Below are 13,066 nucleotides of genomic sequence, written 5' to 3' on the forward strand. Positions count from 1 at the left end.
AACATAATGTCATACACTCCTTGAATGGCTACCTATGCCAGATGTGTGCATGTTTTTAATTCACATTTTGCATTAAGTTATCGCATGGACTGAGCGATTTCATTTCCTCTGTGAGACTGTAAATAAACCTAGCATCCTCCTCTGGGAGTGACTACATGAAACGCACTGTGGTTAGCAGACCTCAGTGGCTGCCAGTGGCATAGCTTAACCATGGATACGTCTATCAAGTGAGAGCAATATCCTAGATATCTCTTTTTATCTAGAGGAAAAACACACCAACAGTAGACAACCCCACGTTAAAAACAGATACAAATAAATAAAAATGTTTTACAGACTGCAGAGACAAAAAAAAAATGATAGAGGGAGATGTGAGGATGGATGATTTTGGTCTCTAGTGTTTTTCCATAAAGGAGACTGTTTTTATAACAAGTTAGCATATCAGATACATTACACAGAACTTGTTTTAATTTAGCCCTGACTATTTTTAACATTAAGTGTTAGTTTATGCAAAAAAAAAAAAAGTCTTCTCCTTTTTCCTGATAACATGACATTTTTTTAACACTAATTTGTTCTGTTGAATTAAGTAATCTCTCCTGTCTAATGCTCTCCTCGACTTGACTTGGCATGTGTGTTGGAAGCGGTTGAATTCACTTTTAAATATGCCTTTTCTCTGGAGATCCCAGCCTCTTGTGATGTGACCCGCATGACTAATTCCATTTAAAGGGGAATAACATGCATTAGGACTCTCACTTTTCTGCCTTGCATTTGCATAATTTTGTTTGGCAACTTGGAAAAGGGCCATTAACAGCCCTGATACACACTGTAAAGGATAGGGACAGAGGCAGATCAATACTTCATTTCAACATCTTTAGCAGCACTGAGGTCCAGATCAGAAGATATTCACTAATTCAAATTTGTGCAGTATAGTCTTGAGACGCTAGCATTAATTCCTGATAAGAACACACTCTTGTGCTGCCTCTCTTGCTCCCTAACAGACACATTTGCTCAATCAATAGTGTTTTACCTTTTCATTGCAAAGACAAGATTGATTGTCAGGAGCTGCTTGTACTTAGTTCCACTTCTCAGACTTCTTGTTGTTGTTTCAATTAAGCATTTGCTCACGACCAGAAAAAGAGGTGACACCCTGTGATTCGCATTAAGCACCCTATGTTTAAAAAGACAACCTTTGACCCCATCTTTATTCAGAAATGAAAGCATCGTCCAAACAAGTGGATTAAGCAGGAGGGGGGGGGCTGTCTGTTGGTAGCGTAGAGATGACCGGGGGTAGTTGCGACTCGCGCCAGTGAGGAGGAAATAATCACAGTGTTACCTTCTCATGAATTATTAAGTACTCTGTGCCTATTTTAGTCCAGCTCGAAATGCTGCATTTCATCAGTGGGTCTGAGTCTGTGTGCAAGGGTGTTTTTCTTTTGACAGCTGTATTACTGCTGATAAGCGAGACTGTGTGAGCTGATCAAGTAGTGAGACAAGCGTTCGGAGCAGTAGCAGCACAGCAGCGCTCTAGTCACCAGGAGCTGTGGCGGCAGAAGCAGCAGCAGCACTATCAGTCATAGAAGAGGCAGCAGCGGCAGCAGCAGCAACAAACTCTGTCCTGTCTTTTTCTCTTCATTCTGGGTGAGTTTCCTGCTTTGAGGGAAAAAGCCAAAGAAGAAGGAAGGAAGTCATTCAGGGCTGATAGCTGCCATCAAAAACAAAAAAACCAAAACGCAGACCTGGCTGCCCCCATGCCTATCGAATTTGTTTGTAAAATCAAATTTGCAGAGGAGGATGAGAAGCAGAAAAGCAAGCAGGATGGGGACAGGGAGAGTCTGATCGAAGAGAGCTGCACACCTAAGGCTAAGGACTTGGCCGGGTTTGCTAACTCCTGCTCCCTTCATGGGATTAACCACATCTTTGTCTCTGGTCGCTTGGGCATCCGGCAGACTCTCTGGGCTCTTGCCTTTTTGACTTCACTGGCGCTGTTTCTGTACCAAGCGGCTAAATGTGCCATTTCTTACCTGGAGCACCCTCATGTCACAGCTCTGAATGAAGAGGCAACCCCAGAAATGGTTTTCCCTGCTGTGACCATCTGCAACATCAACCGTTTTCGCTTTTCCGCGCTCACTGATGCTGATATCTACCACCTGGCTAACTTGACAGGTCTGCCACCGAAAAACAAGGATGGGCATAAACCTACTGATTTAATGTATCCTGCCCCTGACATGCAGGACATCTTCAACAGGACAGGACATCAGTTAGATGAGATGCTCATGAGCTGCAATTTCAGTGGACAGAACTGTTCTGCTGAAGACTTCTCTGTGGTAAGTGGAAAAGTTTCTCAAAGTTTTGTATATGCCTGACTCAAAAGAAAACATTACGCTACTGTTACATCTTTATCTCTTATTGGCTTTATCATAACTTTTTGTCCAAAATGGTTATGTCGAAGTACAACTTTCATATTTTGAAATTTCTCAGATTTTAAATCTTAAATATTCCAAGGAATCACACACACTTTGTGAGAAGTATTTGGTCACACAAAACTACTGAAAGTCATAAAAGCAAAATGAACACTTAGAGGAAAGTGGAACTGAATTGTTTTTGTGCGTGTACCCGTCTCCAGGGGCCATGTGGTTCCCATGATACATCCCCTGCATGCAAGATCCATGGCTTTGGCTCAGTCACTGAGCTGTGTCTCTTCTCACTACATTCTAAGAAGCATCAGTGTCTCTCCCTTGCTGGGTGTTTCAGCCTATACCAAAATCTATTATATCGAAGAACAAAGGCTTCAGCTGAAGAAGAAAAACAGAGAGCTGTCATATGTGGTTGCATACTTTCCAAGGCAAACTGTGTTTTCATGCTGCCTCCAACTCCGAGCTGAAAGTGCATGGCAACAAAATTGTCATCGAAAATAGCAGTCTCTTCTTTCTCCCTTTACCATCGCTCCCTGTCGCTCTAAATCTCTCTTTCTGACATTGCAGAGCAGCTGCCTCTCTCTCTCTCTCTCTCTGAGCTCTTGTACTTTTCAGGAGGGTTGAAGTAATGCTTCTTCAACGGTGTATTTCAATCTTGCTGCTGTTAAGATTAAATATTTAAGGACAGACATACATGATTTTTGCATTAGCCAGATTGACTAAAAGGAATGAAACAATTTCCATGACACAGGGAAAGTGTGCGTGCGTGTGTGTGTGTGTGTGTGTGTGTGCGTGTGTGAGAGAGAGATAGAGAGAGAGAATAAAGAGAGGGAGAAAGAGGGATCAGGTGAAAGAGGGAGAGTTTGTGCCTGTGTTCTGTGCACTATTTATTAAAGGCACTGTCCTTGCAGGAGATGGATTTCCCCATCTCTCCTGCAGGAATAGGAATATGCAATTGCTTTAGTGATGATAAAGTATGGGTGTCAAGTCTTAATAGGGTATGTTGAACATTGATATGCTCACCTTCCTGGGACCTAGAGGTTCTGTCTTATCACAGGGATGACACTACACTACCTATGATTTGCCAAATTACATCTAAGAAATAATGACATTTCACTGGTACTCATGTGGTTTCCATCACAGTGTTATGAAGTATTTATTTTTCTTTGGTTTCTTCCTCAAATAGAAACTCAAACATTACCAGAGAGATTGCAATGAGTGTCTCCTAGAGGGAATTTTCTCAGTTCCTCAGGCAAGCCATGCTCCTTGAGGAAGCTCAAAAGTTTGACACAATTTAGAATGAAGAAGCAACGTGACTGTGAAAGTGTATCATTATTATCTGCATCTTATATGTTTGATGGCAATATCCTTTGACACGATTATCAGACTATTTTGACAACAAGGAAATGTCCATCCTGTCAATATAACATCTTAGAGCTCTTTTTGGATAAATCACCACAGATTAAGATCCAGTTGAAAGTTCTCCAAGATGCTGTTTCCTCTCTGTTGGCTATGTGATCTGCATTTTCAGGGGCTGTCAGTTGGATTTGTAACAGGCTACTTGCTGCTGCTACGCATGACAAATCACTTACTCGCAGTCCTGGTGGGGCACACAACTGGAACTGCATAGGGAGTGAGGATGAAAGGATGAAAGGACAGGGCGTTGTGGGACCAAGTGTGAGAGATGAATGTAGAAACTAGAGTGTAAAAAACGAATGTACACTCATGCAGTCCTCGGAGGTGTTCACACCGTGATGTAGTTTGTAAGTACAAATCACACATTCTTTCTAAGAGCAAGGAAGTTATCATTACAGATGATGTGCTATAAATCATTCACACACACAGACACACACACACACACACACACACACACACACACACACACACACACACACACACATTCAAACCTCCGGTGCACAAAGATCATAATTGTGTCTCTCATGGGGCCCTCATTCAGGATTGGCTTCTTCTTATGTTTTTCTTTGGACTGATCATTCATGGGGATCCAGATGTTCTATGTTGTTAACAGCTACATGGATGTGGGTCTCTGAGGAAGACTGTATTATAATATTGGACATTTTCCATAACAATACATCTTTTGTCTCAACAGGCTATTTTCTGTGCAAAAAAAAAAAAACAATTAACATTTAGTTCTATCCCTCAGGTAAGGTTAAATTAATTTGACAATTCAGTTCAACACTATGAGCTTAGTCAAAAACCAACTCTATGAAATATGTGCAATAAAAAAGGAGTCACCAGAAGAACAGGTTGTGTACATGGTTTTCTTTCAATATAAAGGTCATTACAGAAAATTTTTGATTTGGCTTCACTGCATTTACTGCTGAAGTGAGCTGAATAAATAATAGGCTGGCTGCTCTAATGTATGGAAAACACACAATCATAGCAAAGACATGTGTTTACCTCTTTCCTGCATTGTTGATTGGCACAATTATTCAGCATAGTTGATAAGGCCATTCTTCACAATTAAAGATTACATTATTGACTCGGATAATTAACGGGTGATAAAGCTGATTCAACACGCCATAAATAAACAGATTATTTTTCTTCCAGTCTAACTCTAAATAATTGTTCATCTATTGTGTGGTGCTGTCAAAGAGATGAGCAGCAAGCCCTTTGGCTTTTTTTAAACAGAGCTTGGAATTGGTTTGCTGTGACTCTTAGCTGTGTTTGCTGCTGCATTATCAGATTTTGCTCTCAGCAAGGACAGATCCCTTCTGCATATATTCACAGAGATAACTAAATAGCTATAGGATGGCATGCGAGGTGATCTATAAAAACATTGGGTTAACAGGGACAACACTGAAAAGCTCTCCACCTGCAATCTGCCATTACATCCACAAGAGCCCTTATTGTGTTGTTATGGATAAAAATGATTAATGATATGAACTACATGCTATTCTTTCGCCTCCTTCATCTTGTCTTTCCTATGAGATTAAATCTTAAACAATTTAAATACGAATCTAAACAGTAAATAAATGGTACAAAAAAATACATCAGCAGGAATTGATCCAAATAAGTGTACAACCCTTGTGTGGATCACCACAACAAAGATAAGAGTAAGGTATGAATTAATAACCTAAACAGAAATAGCATTGTGAGGTTTTGATGATAAACAAACTGAAGGTGAAGTGCATAACCCAGACAACCTTGCGCTAAGAGGAAATAGCACTTAGCATGAAAATGACAGGGTGAGGTTTGCAACCACAATGTATAATAGGCGACATTAAGGCTCTGTCTATAGGTTGGGTCACTGTTGTGGGCATGTGCTTTACTTCATAGTGTGAAACTGCTTTTATTTTCTTGCTGGAGTAAATCCATGATGGTTCAAGGTCACACCACTTATCAGTCTTGTTGGTCAGATGTGTATTTGAAGCTGATGCATCCGTAAAAAAATAGATAAATACCTGAGTTAAATGAAAACTGTCACAACAAAAAATACATGCTAGTTGTCATACACAAACTCCCATGTACAGACTTTAATTCTGGGTCTTATGTGTGTGTTTCGTGTGTTTGACTCTGTGTATGTAAGAGTAACAGCTACTCCCCTTTCGCGTCCAAAATCCACACATCCCTTTATCCATCTCCATCCCCACATGCTTGCCGAGTCAACCACCTTCCCCTGCGGTGGAGAGCAAAGAGTGTGTGAGCGTGAAAGTGACTGGCTGACAGGACTGGCTTCGTCTCCAACAGTCTGTCAATTAGCTGTCTACAGTTCCACTGTTGTGGGTGTCCCTGCAAGCTTAGCATGCTGTCTGATATCTGATCCACACACCCGGCCCTGGTGGCCAACACTGAGGATTTTTACATCCCCCACAATCCATAAACAAATAAAGAACCACAGGGTCCTCTTCTGATTTAGATTTTTCTTACCTGCCAAATGCAAAAAAATAAAACAAAAAATGTATTGTAACTGAACACCAATCCTAAATCTGTAAGGCTAAAGAGGGACTGCTGCTTTTCCATCTCAGTTCAGCCCTGCAGTTCTCATTCCCCACCTTCTCCTCCTCCTCCTCCTTCAGTATATCGGAGAAAGATGAATTACAGTGTTATTGGTCGGCTGCTTCTCCTGATATGCATCAGCACTGTCTAATCAGATGAAAACCACCTGTGACCATCCCCTGGATAACACCAATAAACAAACAGTTTATATTCAAGAGGTTTCGTCTTTTTCATCACTCCCTGTGCTGGTTTAAGACCTCTCACTGCGTTATGGTTTGAGCGCTGAGTTTGATGAGGATAGTCGGTGGCTCAAGAAAGGTTTTAGATGTGGTGGTACTGCTAAGCCCCTTCCTCAAACCCTCGGGAGTCTTTTAGTGACACAGACATTTGTCTCTCCCAGACAACTCAAACACCAAGCTGTTGGTACTATACTAATGTGGCTGCGCACACACAAGTGTATTTAGAGGGTGTACTGCATAGATGGAATACTTCTCCATACAAGCACACACAGGTTCACTCACAGACTAAGAGAGTTGGCCTGCAAGATTGATCATGACTCCTGACTGGATGCCCCTCCCTCTCGAGAAGATCAATACATCCTTCAGTCAGATTGCTTCCCTGCCCTTCCTACTCCAACCCTGGTGTGACTAATTATCCTGTGCCTGTGTTTTGGGCCAAGTCTCAGCTGCATTTGTTAATGCCGTAAGACTTGAGGAAGAATTTGATCTGGAGAACAAGACATCTGTTTGTTTTAGCGTATAGCCAACCAAAAAATCAATATACGCTGTCTATCTTTTTCCTGAAGGGCGCTGGATTTATGGGGCAATATGATGCAAGTCACAGCTTGAGATGTTTGTGGATATACTGTGTAGGGACGAGCATTTTGAAAAGGTGAATTTTTTTTTCTTCCAAAATCCAAATAAGAGGTTTTCCAAATGTTTGTCATTCAACAGTTCCATCTGGATAGTGATTCACCTGATAAAGAGCATGATAGAATATAATTTTGAAAGTTATTTCACATTTGAAAAAAAAGTTAAAGCAATTATTAGAGATAGCTTAATTTGAATTAGTTTTGAAGTTTGTTTGTAGGCCTGTTAGATTTACAGAGCCCTGAAGTCCCAAAAAATAAATATTTTTTATATTGTGAGCACAGGATATTATCTTCTGCACACAAGCTAATTATCTTGTGGGAACAAGATGATTATAACCCCTCCAACTAGTTCAAATGTCTATCGTCAACATAAAACCAAATAGAGGAAACTAATTTAATCAAGTTTTACTTTCTCGGGATGTCCAACAGAGAGATATTTGAGCTGCTCTTGTAAGTAGACATGGTACTGTTATCAGCAGAAGTCTTTTCGCTGACAGACACGCCCCATTTATCGAACATCACTCACTGATTGGACACATTAGCAGCTCGGACTTCTCTGAAACTTCTCAGCACCTGAGTTAAATAACCGCGAAAAGACAGCCCATGAAACAGTCACTAAGATCATAAATTAACATCAGTTTCTAAACAGTCGGTATGTGACAAGCTCAGATTAAAAAGTGTTTGATGTGAGTTTTAAACACAAAATACTGAACATAAAAGCAAAATCATAAAATCAATATAACAGAGGATTACTCCTGAGTTGTATAGGCCTATCAGTTTGTTTATTTCAGATTCACCATATAAAGAAATTGATTCATAAACAGTGGCGGATCAAGGGGGCTGAAAACTGATTGGCCACCCTGAAATTCTTAAACTTGATTGGCTATTTGCCATGTTAGAGGCATTACTTATATTCAAATCAGCTATTGCGTTTCAGCAAGCTGCAGAGACAGTAGTTTCTGTGGATTTGATTATTGTTTTTGTTGATGCTTTGACTTTGGACAATCATCTTCATTTTGAGTCCTTAAAGAGTTCAGTTCAGCAGCTTTAAATGTTGACAATCTGTCGAGTTACATTTTTAATGTTAACATTAGAAATCTGCAAAAATGTAACATTTGTTAATTTATTTTATAAAATAAGTTAAAGTAGATGAGATTATTGGAAGTAACCCTCCTAGGTTTGGGGTAAGCCCCTAATGTTTTCCATGCCTGGCCAACAGTTAGTGCCCCAGTTTGGCCACCCAAATCAAACCTGTGTGGCTCTGCCACTGGTCATAAAGCCCAATATCACAGATAGGATAGAAATATTCAAGCATTATAATTATCTTGTGCGCACAAGCTGAAAAATATTTATTTTTGGGACTTCAGGGTCTCAATCTTCAGGGGAGATTACTTCATTGTGCAGTCAAGGTGTCAGTCTATGTTTCAAAGTTGTTGGGAAACTGTTCGAACGTTTCTCTTGATGTCCATATTTAGCTGTTTTACACATGAATGCTGCTAATACATTGTTTTGTTAATTTGAAGGTTGGGTCCCTTTACCGGGGCCAACATGCCTCAGTAACCCATAAATAGCCTACGTCTTAAACCAGAGCTGCCAACTACTCAGCAGACAGTGTATTTAAGAAAAGCGTTCTTAAAAGATATTTGTTCAATATTATTAATAACAGATTTTAGTTGTGAATATGCATTTTCCTTGAACAAAAAAAAAACCTTGTTGACTTAAAATCCTTTTTGGTTAATGAAGCATTCATGCACTGCTGCACATCTGCCAGATTTTTTTTTGCACAGGATAAAGTGATAATGAAAAGCACTCACTGTGCAGATTATTATGATTATCAAAGTATTTGGCCAAGCACTCTTTAAATGCTCACTTTTCTTCATAGCTGCCAGTGTGGGCTTTTTATTTTGTCATGTCTCCCAGTCTCTGAATACATTAGTGGAAATTCCTCTGAAAAATTAACTTGCTTTTAGGCCACCGTCACATAATGGGTTTGTACTTCTTCATTTCCCTCACACTTACAGTTTAATTACTTTGTGAGAGATAGCACATGCAGTAGGTGGACAAAAAAAACTTACAAAGTAATTTGTTTTAATGCAATAGTGTTATTTTCATTTAGTAAAAACCAAGCTTCCTTAGAATATCTTAGCTGTAAACTGTGAATAATTTTAGTGATGAACAAGTTACTATACTGAGATTTACTGATAAATGAAATAACTTTCTTTCTCCTAAATCCAAATTTCCAATTTGCTGTATTCATGTAACAGTTGCTTGGGCATGTATTACTCTCAAAGGGAGTTTACATTTTAGATCACGGACTTCATACACCAGAGGTTGAAATGAGGGCACTGTGTGGGACCATTTGGAGAACACTCAAAGAGTATCAAGCAGAAGTTGTTTGTGTCTCCTGGCAGCCTTTTGAAAATATTGGCTAAAGCAGAGGAAAAAAAAAACTCTCAAAAGAAACCCACCTCTGTTGAGAAAAGATTTAAAGGAAATATTTCTAAACAAACTAATGATTCCCATCCTAAGCTTTTTTCATATTTCTAAAGCACAGGTTTTCAAAATAAAAGATCTTTAAATGTCACCAGGGAAATCTGCAAATCTGTGAGGTCATCTCTGTGGATATTTCTATTACTATTGTTGCATTGCAAGAACATCATGAACATCTTACAGAATACTTGTCAGTGTTCCAACTCACTGTGTTCACCTTCCATGGATTTGATATTTTAAAAAGGTTTGAAATGTAGAAATCATTGCCAGTGTTGCTTGGATGAAAATGTCAGTCGGCTACAATTCAGCCGATGGAAATAGCATAGAGCACAAATGTCACAGTGAATATTTACCCCTGGCATAGTCTGAATTCGAGGGCCTTGCCTGTCCGCTTGGCTGGACACTTGGCCCTTATTTGGAATTATGTCTAATGTCACACACTTGCCTGTGCCCCTTGCAGCTTTTTGAGTTTGTTACCACACACATAGCACACAGCCTTGTCTCAAAAACATGCTCTTTAACATCCCATTTCTGTGTCTCTTTCCCCGTTGGATTCAGTTATGCAAACAAGGTAAGAATTATAGTACAGAAACACTAAGGTGTCATGACAGGTGTGATATTTTGTCTGAATCGGTATGACTTTTTGGTGTAATCCACCTGAATATGCCTATCTGTGTGATGGTATTTGACATACCTTGTAGCTTTCTCTCAGGGAATGAATGTGATGATTTCTCAAATGGCATTGAGGTTGGGTCAGCGGCAAATGCACCAAAAGCATTTTCCCCTGCTATGTAATGTTCATACCAACTGAAAATCCCTGACATTCTTAATAATGGAAAAAAGGTTTATGAAACAATAAGTTACGCTAGAAAAAGCTGAATTATTCAAGCTACTGCATCTAGAAAGTCAGTAGTTCCTAGTGGCCATCATTGCATTGATGTTAAGGGACCCAGTATTATGTTTTTATACTGCTTTGTGAAACAGAAAGACGTTAATGGCAGATACAACGTTTCATAAAACCATTTTTTTTGCCATTTTTGCTATAGCTGTTTGAGAATAACTGCACAGCACAGATGAAGACAGTCAGTGCCACTTTAATCACAATAACTCTCAAACTTCAAAGGTTTTTTTCTGCCTGAGGAGTATTGGATGTTCAGTGTGCTCGAGTGCTTGCCAGGGCTGAAAATATCAGAAAAAATTTAATAGTGACCAGTAGTGCAATGGTATTGAAATAACAATTACTTTATATTAACGTAAGGACAAATCTCTGTTTGTGATGTATGCAGTTCTAAACATGATTCATTTCCCATTTGTTCCCATGGCCACATGCAACTTATCTTAAACAGTGTTCTAAAAACAAAAAAATGATCATTTTATATAAAAATACTGATTTTATTTCATCATGAAAATCTGACCATGTTTTATGAAGGCTAACCATCTACAGCTCTTATCAGTAACCTCCAAAGTTTAAGTTAGATTCACAAACTGAGCTGCTTCTTTATAATGTCCTTGTTAAAAACTGTTCAGATGATCACTCACAAACAATTTTGGAATATTTACAGTTTGACAGAGAGATTCATATGTCTGTATTTCTTCACTAGCCGTCTATAACACTTTATAAGGTGAACTAGCTACCGGGTATTGTTGAAGACTGACATGAGTCCCTCAATAAACTTAGGTGTAGTTATTTATGTTTGATCACCTAGTATATGAAGCTTATCTGAAGTCAGTGAAAGAGTGTGTTTTTACTGTTGAGAGTAGTTATAAGGTGTTACTGTTACAATCCCAGTTTTTTGCTAAGTTAAAGCATAAATATGAATTGCCTTGAGTGCATTTCCTGTTTACAGCTATCATTAAATATGAGTAAGCAACCTCTAGCTTTGCCTTAATTTTTGCTATGACATTAAATTTTATGTTTCAAGTCACATAGACAATTTATGATTTAACACGGCACATGACATTATGAATTCCTCTCTACTGTCTTCATATCTAAACAATAATAAATGCGTTAAAGCTTTATTTATTCACGGATTACAAAAGGACAATGGCTTGAAATACATGAAATATAACTATATATATCTAGTTATCTTACATATAACAATCAAAATGTTAAATAACTATATCTATATTTATTTTATTTATTATTTAAAAGGACCATGCATATTTATTAAAACTTGTGTTAACATGCCAGAATTAGCGAAAAGGCTAGTTTACATCCGTAGTCCCTTGCCAGATGTTAAAAAGGCTCCCTAAAAAGATCAAGATTAAACAAAGTATCAAAATAAGAAGGTAGAGGAGAAACCAAAACACAAGCAAACAAACAAACAAACAAAAAAGAGAAGACAAGGAAAGTACAAATAGCACCATACAATTAAAAATGACTAAACTATAATAATATATATGTATATATTTATATATATTTATCTATACATAGCTATTTTACATATATAATACAAATATAAAATAACTATATATGTATATACACACATCAATATTCTATCACTTTATGTATACATTTGAACAGTGCTGCTTACTTTTCCCCCTGAAACCCTATAAGCTTCAAATCATCTCATCCCCTTAGACACATCATGTCCACATCTTGTTTGAGCTACACATAAACTGTAAATCTTGTTGTTGGCAGCTTTATCATCAGGCTCTGTCCATGTTGACAAAACACTTGACCTTCGGGTGCAGCAAAATGTCATCTGATATAGCACACCGAGTTTGGATTGCCACCACTCATTTTGTCATCCATGCACTGTATTTTTTCATTTAGGAAATGTCGAGCAAATGCATTAACGTAAAAGGAGCTTGCATGAAGCGGAAAAAACCATCCATTATAAATCATAAAGTCATTATGTACATCGCTGAATCAACCTATTGGTGAAGATGAAATCAGATAAATACCTATAACATAGATAACACACGAAACACTTAGTACCGACTTGCTGGTGAAACAATTGTGAAGCATATGTTTGTGGAATGTGAATCTGACTGTAAAAATCTAAATGTAGAAATGTTAAATGGGAAGATGTAAACGTACATGTACTCTTTTTGTACTAACAGAGATACACGCTCCATGAAATTTATGAAATACAAATCTGTGAAGCGGCATTCATGCTGAAAACCTTGATTTTATCCAAAGTGACAGTGAGCAAAGCTGTGATGCACTGAGGTCTTGAAACATTTAAGATATCGTGCATTGCTTTATCATTATACATGTATTATGCAATGTTTCAGTTATATTTTCAAAAAACACATTGTTGTCTCTTCTTAAGTACTTTTTTTTTGACACATTGAGTAGTAGCTTTTAGTGCAGTGTAAATTTATAAAG

General features: G+C 38.3%; 1 protein-coding gene across 1 annotated transcript in view; it reads left to right on the top strand.

The window, feature by feature from the left end:
* Nucleotides 1–1,259: 1,259 nt before the first annotated feature.
* The window catches only part of asic4a (acid-sensing (proton-gated) ion channel family member 4a), a 90,130-nt gene continuing 78,323 nt past the window's right edge, over nucleotides 1,260–13,066 (top strand). Inside the window, exon 1 of the mRNA XM_034694109.1 lies at nucleotides 1,260–2,321. Within this exon, the coding sequence (XP_034550000.1) occupies nucleotides 1,746–2,321 (576 nt within the window). The 5' untranslated portion in view covers nucleotides 1,260–1,745. The remainder of the gene's footprint in view (nucleotides 2,322–13,066) is intronic.

Source organism: Notolabrus celidotus, chromosome 10 (genome assembly GCF_009762535.1).
Source record: "Notolabrus celidotus isolate fNotCel1 chromosome 10, fNotCel1.pri, whole genome shotgun sequence".
Classification (NCBI taxonomy): domain Eukaryota; kingdom Metazoa; phylum Chordata; class Actinopteri; order Labriformes; family Labridae; genus Notolabrus; species Notolabrus celidotus.